We start from the raw sequence: 12,562 nt of genomic DNA, 5'->3' as shown, positions 1-12,562 counted from the left end.
GGGGTTTGGTATACAATGTAAATAAGGGAATCTTCCTGTAACACAGTTGGCTGAGGAGGGAGAGTATTCATGATGCTTTGGGTCCGCTGGTGGAGGAGGACCACTCAAAGAGAGAGCAGCTGGCCGAGCACCGAAGGGGAGTATCCCCCTCCTCTCTCCCTTTCTCACTCTCTCTTTTAGAGGCAAGATTAAAGCTTTGAGCAACAAGACGTTCTGCGAGTCCCACGCTTCCCTGGCCCCTAGCCAGACTGCGCAGGCAAAGAGAGAGAGAGTTTGTGGGTTGAGAGGCAACAAAGATCCTGAGAACGTCTTTCAGTCTTGAAGTGAGAGTGATAGGAGATGAAAAGAGAAAGAAGAACAGGCGGATTGAGACAAAAAAAAGGAAAACGGGACATTTTGATCAGGTTACACCCTCAGTGGCTGCCATCCAACTTAACCCTCAGCTTGTTCTTTTATCTCTCTTCTATATTCCTGGCGCACACAGTGAGCCTTTCTCAAGAGCCATGCTCCAAAACAAAGAGTTTGACGAGACAGCTCTGCGTGGGCTCTTAATAATGCAGCTCCAGCCTGGCCTCGGTTAATTACAACTGTGCGCTGTCTTCACAGGGGCAGTGCCACGACACATGTGCTCACTACACTATCACCAGTTAAGTAATGACCACTGCCACTGTTTGAGATGGAAGGCTCAAATGTACTGTCATTACCAATATATCATTTAGTACTAAATACTTATTAAATGGACGGTACATCTGGAGCAAGCTGAAGTGTGCATGGATCACCTTTTGAGGGATTCGAACCGACGGACTTTGCCACAAGCCCCGATCTTTTAGTTCATTAACTGTTTTACATGTGATTCTCTAGCACAGGACTTTTCTTTTCTAGCAGCTGCTGGCTGAATCCAGTCCGTTTCATCATTTTATTACTACCCTCTGACTGACTTTGATAAAATCATTGCACTGACTGATTCATCACAGTGTGAACTCAGTGAGGAGCTCGAAAGCACTCAGCGGGCAACAATTAGCAGACTGCATTTCCTGTCTAAAATGGGAGTGAGTGTGTTGAACCCTCTAGTGTTGTTGTCCACTGGTGGAAACTTCTAGAAATACATATTCAATAAAGAAAAACTCAAAAAACAACTCTACACACCCAATTACAGTGCTAACACCTCAATTAAAACCTTAAATAAATCCTTAAATTACAATTTAAAAAAAAAAAAAAAAAAAAAAAAACCTTTTTTTGCTGGCGCAAGCTGTTAGTAAATCTGGCCCAATGAGTCTTATATTTCGCGAAATGCTCTTCTCTAGACTTAATTTCTCAAGTGAACTAACGAGCTGTAGATACTGATGACTTGCCTGAGGTAAATGAAATGCTACATGACAATTTATTTGAACTGAATTTCCTGAAAAAAAAAAAAACAGACATAATATGAAAGATGAGACTTTGTTACTTATCAAAAGTAACAGTAAATAAAACTGGAAGTTTCCAATTAAGTTTCACTCGTGCAGTAGTTTGCTGTAGTTGTCTACACATGCGTGCTATTCCCCATGAACCGCATAAGATGGGTTGAAGTTTCAATTGGATACAGCAACTATAAGTTTCATGTGCCATTGGCCTACAGTCAACAAGATCACGATCTTTGAAATTCATGGTAAAGATTAGAGGATTTGTGTGAGGACTTATGGTGGCATCCATGTTTGTAAGAGTGTTGAGCTCCAGTTAAGCCAGAAAAACAATGGCTTTTCAAATCCCAGTGTCCTGTGTGTATGTGGAAGCCAAATGTCAGGAATGTTGTTGTGTTTCTAGTGGATGGAAAATACAAAGGAAACAAACTGACTTGTATCACACTGCCTTCACTAAACAGTGTTCACTTCTCTTCAGTTCATGCTGACTGAAGTTCTGCCGGTTTACTTTAGTCATCCCAAGCATTGTTTTGGCTGCAGTGGAGCATTCCATGTGACATCTCTGCACCTTCCTGCTCTCTGACTGGATGCTGGGAATGTTCTGGAAGGGCAGAAGGAGTGTGGTTTTACCGTTGCAGGGCCTCACCAGCTGTCTACCAGCACCGTGTGCCCCCGGAGATGGCATTGTGGGAAGGGCTGGAGTTCACTGGCCCTTTTGAAATAGAATAAACACTCTCAGAGGACTTTATTATATGATGTGGCACTGTTGTTCTTTTTTTGTAAGGCTCTTTTACTCTCTCGCTCTTGCTGCAGGATGTTTTGTCGGGGTGTGACCTACTCCTGCCTCCTGTTAGAGGTGCATTGTGGGAAAAAGAAAAAAACCTGTATGGGCTAAAAGAACCGCCGTTACAACACTGGCACTATTTATATGCAAAACAGCCCTCATATCAGCTCGTTTCCTTTCTTATGGTAGCTGCTGAAGCGTTCAAACTGTCATTCTTTATCTTTAAGAGGCTGATGATAAAAGTGTGTTTAACTGATAAGACGCAACACACATTCACAAATGAGTCCAAGAAAAATATATATAAAAAAAACATCAAAAAAACAAATAAAATAAAAACACAATATGATGGTATAAATAAACACAAAATATAAATAAATATAAAAAAAAAATATACCAAACACACTACCTCTCAAATGTTTTTAGTCAGTTTTTAATAGATTTAAAAAAGTATTTTGCCAAGGTCAAAAATACAGTAAGTGATATGTTGAAATATAATTTAAAAACAACTTTTTTGTGTGTTTGAATACATTTTAAAATGTAATTTATTGCTGTGATCAGAGCTACATTACTCCAGTCTTCAGTGTCACATGATCCTTCAGAAATCATTCTAATACACTGATCTGCTGCTCGAGAAATAAACCATGATACATGAGTTGTTCAGGATACTTTTGATGGATAGAAAGTTTGAAAGAACAGCAAATATTTAAAAACATGAATATCCAAATAACTTTTAACAAATTTAATATCCTTGTTACTATCCATCAATAAAAAAAATCATAACCAAACAAAATGGTCACAAACCTCTAAAAGAATCATACAGACCCCAAAAATTTGAATGGTGCACTATTCCCATGTTATAAATTCACTGATTTTGGTCACAAACCTCTATAATACATAGTGATGGGGTACGAGGACTGATGAAAGAAGACGTTCATACATCAGGAAATGTAAGATTAAAAATGGCAAAGGGAAAGTAGAGAATAGAAGCCAGAAGTGAGAAGTGAGGCAGACTCTTGTGAAATATCTGACCTGCTTGTCTAACATGACATGAGTCATCAAAACAAGAGCAATAAATCTCATCGTCTTCGTGATTCACAGATTGTGCCTGATGGCAGTAGACAGTCTCATACAGAACCACCTGTTCCTGTCAGGTCTGACGACTGTGTGTGTTTATCTGTTTTATGAGGGTTTTCTTCAGACCATTAACTGAAAAAAACCTCATTTGTCTACGTATGGACTAGTTTTTAGTTAAAAGTACATCACTTTCCATTTCCTTGTAATTACTAATGGAATTTACTAGCAATTTCTGAGTGTAAATCTTCAAAGTAAATCATACACTGAATATCCTTTCTCCAAATTTGATGATGAGTTACTACAAGACGGTTTCTCCAGTACCTCAGCGTGCAAATGTTATAGATATGCCTACATAATCCGTCATATTAATCATGAAAACTTAGCTTTATGTTTGGACAGTCATTCAGCAGTCTCATGTGAGGTTTTGAACTTTGCAGAGTTGTTTCAAGTTGATGAAGGATTGCTGTTTTTGTTTTCATAGTGAGCTTGTTTGACCGAGCATTTTGTCTTTTTAGATTTTTATCGTCAACATTTTTCCCATATAAAACTGTTACTCCCTCTTCCCGTCCATATGTTTGTCTGAACGTGTGAGTAATGGCTGTGAAGCGCCCTGAAGCCTCTCCGTGTCTGCTCTTACTGTCTCTCAGGCTTCAGTTTCAGACTTCAGCCCAGTCAAAACTCTGTCACCTGTTCGCTGTAAATCTCTTTCAGACCCACGTAACCACATAAGGCTGTTCAGTCAAAGAATGAGTCACGTTCCCGAGAAAAAACAAGGGAGGGAAGCGCTGTGAGAGTGAGTTTAATGAAACAGATAGCGCCTCGCACTGCGGTGTAATTCTTAGAGGTCAGTGGGTATTAGCCAGAGTCACTAGTAGCTGTATCGCTTTCACTTTAATATCAGTGTGAGCGATATTTCATCTAGCGGAGTGTGGATGACAGGTTCCATTAGTACTTTAAACGCTGCTTTCCTGCCAGTTTTTCTTGTAACAGTTAAACTTCACGCCTCATGTACCTTGTAGCTGTGAGGAAACGTTCACATCTCACTCGAAATGTTCACTTCCAGCATTCTCCCAGCAGGACGTTGAGCATTCACGCTTAGCAAGAGTGAGGGTTTCAGTTTTCAGCTGCTGGAAAACACTTATATTACTCACTGCAGTTGGTCTTGAGTAAAAGAAGCAGCACGGGCAGGTTCTGGATTGGCGAGTAGCTATGTGCACAGCACTTATGCCTCATTGGTCTTTGTCTGTGTGTGACCTTCTGTGTTTGGTCTTATGTTTTTAACTTGATTGGTTAACCAAATGCATTTTTTCTGACCGTGCTGTCAAATGTTGTTGTTTGTGTTATTTCCGTCTCCAACTGTTGAAATGCCTGCAAAATCATATTACGCCCCTGTCACCCAAAGCTATTCTCTTTCATAACATGTTCAGCCATGAACTCTGAAACCTTAGACAATGAGTGGAGTGGATTGGCTTTGTTTCTAAAGACTTATTTATTGATAAATCCCTAAGGAAAGAATTTTATGCAAGTCACAAGGCTCATTCACAAGCCAAACTGTGTTTCTCCTTAAGGCCTTTGAATTGCAAATTTGACCAGAAAACAAACTTGCATTGGGTCACTCGGTGTTCAATTATGTCATTTCCTTTCAGAGTTCTGTCAATGGTCAGTAATACTGCATATTAATTGTCTTTGACAGGTCTTCCCATCAGCACTTACGCAAAGTACTGCTACCGTAAGCTGCAAAAAGTGGCCATTACCGGGGGCAAGAAGGTAAGAGGTGTTTTATTATATATATTTTAAATTGATTTAATTTATTATTATGGATTTTATAATAATGATAATATCAGTAGATGTTGGATTTATTTAATTGTACTGCACATTTTTCATATTTTCAATTTTAAATTACAACTACTGGCAATTAACTTTCACTTACAATAAATCTGCAAAGACTCAAATAATTACTAATAACTTTCTTAAAAGTAATCTTTAGCTATTTTAGCAGTTTTTTAAATGGTACACTAGAATGTAATGCCTAATTTCACTTGTAGCATTAAAAATGATTGGTTTTAGTTTTAAGTGTTTATTTTATTTATTTAGACAATATGTTATAAAGGGATAGATTATCAAATTCTGTCATTACTAATGTCATTCCAAACCTGTACAAGTTTTTCTTCTGTTCATCACAAAAGATATTTTGAAGAATGTTGACTTCCATTGCATTTTAGTCAGCAATTGTTTGGTTACACACATTACTCAAAATATATTTTTATGTTCAACAGAAGAAATAAACTCATACATATTTGGAACAACTTGAGGGTGAGTAAATAGTGTCAGATTATTAATCTTTTAGATGAACTATCCCTTTATAGCGGACATTTAATCGCATAAAAACAATTATCAGCTTTTCATATCATCACATTTTTAACTTTTAACTTAAAAAACAAGCATTGCTCCTCAGCTCAGATCTGAATCCAGCTGTTTAATTTTAATAGGCAGGCTATGGTTCTTCATCAGTTCTTGATTGCAGCATCGACTCTTAACATGCTCAGTGACTCCTAACCTGGTTTAACCAGACACACAGAAGTTGCATGATTGCATCATGTGATGTCAAATATAATTAAAAAGAGTTTTTCCTGGGAGTATTGTTTATTTATTGATGCCTGCCAGCACCGCTGTTATATTGTACCCAGGAGTCTCAAAATGGTCAAAAGACGCAGTATATGGTGCAGCCGTCTAAAATTGGTCACATCTGTGAGCAATCACAGCACCGGGCCTTTAGGAGCACTCCATGAGAGTTACTAATCCACTAACCCAAACTAAGAAGAAAAGGTTACAACAACCCCCCAGGCCCCAGTGAAAGACTTGTCCATGAGTTACGTCCATCCATACACACGCTTCACTGCTAACAGCACTGGCACTAGCAGAAGCTGTTTCCCCTCCCTATTTGTCCTTTCACCAGTCCCACCCTGTAATCAGCCATCCCACCTCTGTCTCCAGTGTTTTTACTGGGTGGGCTATTTTTACCTCTGCACCACACAGCTACATATTAACCCGCTCAGCGCTGATCTTTCATATTGAGTTACAGCTGAGCTGGTGTCCGTCTGTTCCACGTAGTTATGAGGGAGACACTTAGTCCAATCAACAGATGTTTCATGTGTCAGGTTGATATTCAAAACTTAATACAATTTTGTACTGGAATATTTCATTCTCATGTTTTTCTTTCTTTGTTTTCTATGCCAAGGATGCATTTTTAAAATCTTACCAATCCCAAACTTTGTACGAAACTGATAAGTTATATTGTTCATCGAGTCTATATAAATTTGATATCACTGCATTTTATTAGTTCTTTTAGTCAAATTGCAGTGACAAAGTATGTACAATATTTGTTTCATCTGTAGGGTCTGAGGAAACCCACTTTGGAGGAGATTGATCACGGTCGAAACGCCATCGTGACCCCGTCTCTGTTCGGCAGCGCTCTGGAGGAGATCATGGAGAGGCAGAGTGAGCTCTTCCCCGAGAGGAAACTGCCCTGGGTGCAGGTGCAGCTCTCTCAGTATGTGCTGGCCCTGGGTGGAGCCCAGACGGAGGGCATCTTCAGGTGGGACATAGACAGTGAATCAGGAAAGAGGGCTTATCATGGTGTTAAGTGTCTCATATGTAGCACATTATAATGTAATTCAAACTCTGCTAATTACTAAACTACATAGCCATCCTGAAGTATACAGTTTTTACTTTCTCATCTCTTCTTCATCATCCATGAAATTACACATAACAGTAGGGTTGCCAACTTCAGAAAACAAAAATACGGTACATAATATATATATATATATACATATATTTTATTATATATATATATATATATATATATATATATATATATATATATATATATATATATATATTAGTGCTGTCAAATGATTAATCGCATCCAAAATAAAAGTTTTTGTTTACATAATATATGTATGTGTGCTGTTTATTTGGCTTTTTCATGCCATCTTAAGCCTGTCACATTGGCTCCACCTTGTGGTCAAATGATCCAGCACACTATTCTCAGCTAGGTCCCACATGGTGCACTTGATGTGGCTTTTGTTTGTGCCATAAGGTCCTCAAGATTTTAGGCTGTCCCATTTGTCATTTTATGATTGAGTAGGCCCCTTCATTGCTACAGTGTAGCCAAAGTGTGGAGCACAAGAGCTGAGGGCAGCATTTAGGACAGGGTTCTTAGTGCTACTGAAGTGTCCAAACACTTATGGCTATTAAAAGAGGTAAATAGCTTTCAGAAACAGACGAATATGTGCATCATATGCAGTCTTGGCTGAAGCTGTTGTCTTCATTTTGTAGAGTACCAGGAGATATTGATGAGGTGAATGCTCTCAAGCTACAGGTGGACCAGTGGAAACTTCCAGACAACCTCTCTGATCCCAATGTCCCTGGTGAGAACATCAACATTTATACCTCAAACAGGAGAAAGTGAGACCTTTAGACCAGAGGTTTTCAGCCGTCCCCCGTTGTCTGACATTATATCCCCGAATATAAATAGGCTACAGTATTTCTGCTATAGTTCTGACAAAAAAAATATTGGCTGTTCAGTCCTTGCCTGTTAGCTTTTTATCCTCTATTATACTGCTAAAAGCTGATTAAATGAATTATAGCAGACACAGTATGCCTTAAATATGAACAGTGTCATTCTGTCAAATCCCCTGGAGCCACATTGAGATCCAAATATCTCTGGAACCAAACCATATAGAGCCTTACAAATGAAGATGCCAAAAGGAAAGTTTGTTAAGACCCAATATCTAAAAGGGCATTAAGATATCTTTAATACTTTTTGAGTTACAGGCATGCAAACTTTGCAGAAAAAACTTGAAAAGTGCCGTTTCTCCATTTTTGAATGGTCACCATTGGCACATAATACAACACAGATTGCTAAAGTCAACAGATTTTACTAACAGACTTACCAATCTCTGTGTAAAAATAAAGATGTTGCCATCTTTCTGACGTCATTTTTACCCCCCAGTAAATTGGCTCTGAATCTCAGGTGAAAACTGCGATTTTGACCCCCCTCTACCAAAAAGTGGATCACTCAGTAAATATTCATCCATGCCATCTAATATGTTGGCTTTCATCACTACACATGTTTATCTTTCTTCAGAAAAAATATTAGCAAAATCAAACATTTGAATATCTAAAATATTGGACAGATTTTTCAAATACCCTCTAGAATGACTACAATCCACTCACACTAATAACACTTGTCATTGATTATTAATAGAAAGTAGCGATTTAGACTTTTGCTTTAAAATTTAAATACAATTGTCAAGTTTGTTGATTTTGTGTGTGTGTGTTTCTGTAAGAACCAGGAAAGAAAATTGTTCATCAGACCGTATAATATAGTCTTTAAGACAGTACAATCATTCTCAATAACTTTTTGTTTGCATCCAAAAACATATTCTCTCTACTTAAAGCTGTAAATACTATAATATAATTGCATATCTTTGTGTGAAAGTGTGAATATTACTGAATTTGTATAAAATATGTACAAGCAGGACAGGAATGTAAGGTTTCTCTGTCTTTCTCTGCGTCAGCGTCTCTGTTGAAGCTGTGGTACAGAGAGCTGGAGGAGCCGGTGATTCCTCAGAGCTTCTATACGCAGTGCATCAGTCACTATGAAGATCCAGATGCAGCCATCAGTGTGGTTCAGTCGCTCCCGGAGCTCAACAGACTCGTGCTCTGCTACTTCATCAACTTCTTACAGGTAATGCCATTTGAACACAACTCTGCGGTGTGATACACAATAACAACACCGAGTATAACGCTCTGTCTTTCTCTCATTCCAGGTCTTTGCTCAGCCGGTGAATGTGAGTAGGACTAAGATGGACGTGAATAATTTGGCGATGGTCATGGCTCCAAACTGCCTGCGCTGTCAGTCTGACGATCCTCGAATCATCTTTGAGAATACGCGGAAAGAGATGTCCTTCCTCCGCATACTCATCGTCCACTTGGACACCAGCTTCATCAAGGGTTTAATCTAGTTATCTTGCAGCATAGCTCAGATTGAATCATTCAGGAGATAATAGGAATCAAGACCTTCTTCTGCTCAGAGAATCATCTTTAAGCTTCCTAATATTAGACCGGACAATGTCTCAACTAATCCAGTTTTGCCTCAATGTGAATCATCCCGAACTTGACTCTTATGACTCTTCTTGAAGCCAGACATTATTTGAACTGAATCAATTGACTGAATTTGATTCCGCAACTAAACAAATGCATGACGTTTGTTACTTCTTGTCTTTCATATTGATTAGCAGGGAAATACATCCTTTGGACAATCATAATCGTAATAACACACATGCAAAATGACCTGCAGCATATTTCCTTAATTTAATATGGTATGAGTGTTCTGATTATTTAATAGCAACTGTTTGTAAGCTCATGTATGAGTGCGGGGAGAATTTCTGACTTCAGTTTTGTGTATAAGGCTGAGCGTAAAGAGCTGTGGACCTCAAAGACAGCTCTAAAATACTAGTGGTCAAGCTTTGAGCTTGAGGTATGGTGCCTTACACGGAGAATGATCGCTGATGTATAAGATGCATAAGTGCCCATAAACACACCCTCCACGTTTCTGCATTGTCAGACTCCAAATGAATTGTTACCACAAGCAATTTTCATTCGGTCTCTCACAGTAGTTTTCCCAGTCGTCCCATCTAGATTTAGAAAATTATATTTCCAGATGTGGTTTGGCTACATCCAAGATGATTATGCAAAACTATTTTGTAGCAAATTAAACCAGGAACCACTCCTCTTACAAGGTAGCTGCTGCTCATTGGCACACTGAAAGTGCAAAATCGCATACTTCCCTACTACATAGTATGCAAAAAACAGTATGTGAGGTGAGTAGTGTGTCTGAAATCAGTTTTCAAAAAACAGTAGGCAAAAAGTTCCCTGGATGACCTACTACTTCCACCAGGATCCTGAAGTGTGCATTTGATGGACACTTTATCATCCCATTAGGCCACAGGAGAAGATTTATGAATGGCAGGGAAGCAGTGCTGGTAGGTCATGTGACAGTAACAGCATGGTGGATGTAGTACATATAAATTTCATTTCGAACATGCCTTCGGTTTCAGTTGATCCAGCAGCTCCAACATCATGGGGTGGCCAAAAATGTTAAACACTTAGGCCAGAAACATACTGTACACTATATGCAAATACAAAAAAAAACACAAATATTTGGTCAAGGCTGACATGCGGTCTTGTCGTACAAATGTAATTTCTTTGCCACTGACACTTTTACACTCTTATATTTCCTGAAACACCTCTCCTGTCTGCCATTCGTTAAACGAACACATAGCTTCGCCCCAAGCTCACACCATTGGTAGAGCTGTTGCCGTGTCAGACTGGTAGTTTAAATGTTTAAACATGTTTACATTTTTTCAGGGGAATCAATCAACAAATAACTGACTTAAACTTGTCTCTGCACTATTTTGGGATATAGGAAAGTACTTAAACCTCAATAAGATGACAATGATTTTTGCGTTACTGTGGCCATACTAAATTCACTCAAAGTGGAGATATATACCCTTTATATAACTCTCTACTCTCATTCACGATTTCCTAAATATAGTCCACTGATATAGTCCACTTTAAGAAGTGAATGAATACTAGTGAGCTGGAAGCGTACGCCATTAGATGCGGGAATACATTCACATGACACTTAACGTTGCAGTGCATTATGGGATTGAGCACTCTAATGTCCACGATGGTTTTGGACACCACTGCATGCTGGCAAATGGCAGTCCTCTCAAATCCTCTCAGACCCAGATTACCTTCAGACGGTGGGCCGTTAGACTGATGTGCTCAGATTCTCTTCAAAATGACTCATTAGGTTGTGTGTAGGAGATGACAGTGAATCGTGATATGAATGATGTGTGTTTAAATTTGCATAGTTTCATAAAGAACTCCGTAATAAAATTTGTATAACTCTACAGAAGTGGTTGGGAGTTTCACTTCCTTAATTCATCTCTGTCTTTCGACCTGAATCACAATAAGCACAGTACTAGAGAATTCTGTGCCACAAAGTATCAGATCGTATTTTTCAGATCGTATTTCTTCATTTCAGCCCAAAACCAACAGAATGATTGGCTCATATGGTGCTTAGTTTGTAGTATTATGAAAATAGAAGGATATTCACTTGTTTGGTCACTGTATTGCAAAAAAAAAAAAAGAATTAGAATAGAAAGGAAAATGGCTACTTTGAGCTCTACTGACTTCTTGTGGGGAAGTCAGCAGTCTTCTCCAGTACTGTTATCAACTGAAATAATGCAACTTTGTCATAATCTGGAAACAATACTAAAGCTCAAACAACAATGAATGACCTGTTGCCACGCATATGACCTGTTTCTGGGTATTGAGCTGTATTTGTTCTGCACCAAACAGAACACTTTTCTTTCCAGGTCCAGGTTTTTTTTCTTTTTTTTTTTCAGTTTCTTTGTGAACAGGCTCAAATTTCATTCCCTGGGACTTCTCACGCCAGTCAAAGAGCAATGCTGTTCATGCAGTGTCTTTGTCAGCTCTTACCTGTCAGGCCATTGCCCTTGTCGTCTTTGCTCAGTATGGGTGGTCATCGAAGCATAATCATATGTGATGTGTTATGGGTAGGCTGCTTCGATGTCAGTTTGATTGCGCAATCGAGCCAATGGTGGTCTATTTTGTGTGCAGGGCTATTAAAGAAACACGGAAAGGAAGGGACAAAATCATACAGACAATCACTTGAGAACACATACTGGACATATTTTACATTTCTGAATTTAAGGTTGACTGTGACTTGCATATTCAATGTGTTGATATGACAGGTATCTTATACTAACACCTAGTGGTGTAAATACAACATCACAGCACAGCAACAGATTAACTGCTGATTACAGTCTAGAAACGCTCTCTTCAGTTTGTGAATGAAAGAGTACAATAAGAGTACTTTTTAACTGGTTAATGATCGCAAAATGTCCTAACATGATGACTGACTCCATCAAAAATAAATTATTAGATTAGGGTTTAGCAAACTAGGGAACTACATGAGGTTTGTGAGTTGATGAAAAGCTATTATATAAGTTATTTATTTATTATTTATTTATGTTCATCTATTTTTTTTAAATGATAGACATGAAACTAGATGTTACAAGGGCCATATTTCAGTAACTAAGATTTTGATTTTAAATGTCAGTGTTTTCTCTATCATTGGTTTTGTATGTTGTTTTCAAACAACCTTATATTAAAATAATGTCCCACTAAATATTTTACTGAAACGCAT

At 38.4% G+C, this 12,562-nt stretch overlaps 1 protein-coding gene across 6 annotated transcripts in view; it reads left to right on the top strand.

Moving 5' to 3' along the window:
• Positions 1–11,240, top strand: part of LOC109057583 (rho GTPase-activating protein 39-like) — a 68,563-nt gene extending 57,323 nt beyond the window's left edge. For all 6 annotated transcript variants that reach the window (XM_042750498.1, XM_042750499.1, XM_042750500.1 and 3 more), the window contains 5 exons: positions 4,952–5,025; positions 6,654–6,853; positions 7,597–7,688; positions 8,841–9,010; positions 9,093–11,240. In XM_042750498.1, coding sequence (XP_042606432.1) covers positions 4,952–5,025; positions 6,654–6,853; positions 7,597–7,688; positions 8,841–9,010; positions 9,093–9,287 — 731 coding nt within the window. In that variant the 3' untranslated portion in view covers positions 9,288–11,240. The remainder of the gene's footprint in view (positions 1–4,951; positions 5,026–6,653; positions 6,854–7,596; positions 7,689–8,840; positions 9,011–9,092) is intronic.
• Positions 11,241–12,562: the final 1,322 nt, after the last annotated feature.

This window comes from Cyprinus carpio, chromosome B23, assembly GCF_018340385.1.
Source record: "Cyprinus carpio isolate SPL01 chromosome B23, ASM1834038v1, whole genome shotgun sequence".
Lineage (NCBI taxonomy): Eukaryota > Metazoa > Chordata > Actinopteri > Cypriniformes > Cyprinidae > Cyprinus > Cyprinus carpio.
The sequence above is the reverse complement of the archived record's forward strand: the minus strand, read 5'-3'. Positions and strand labels throughout refer to the sequence as shown.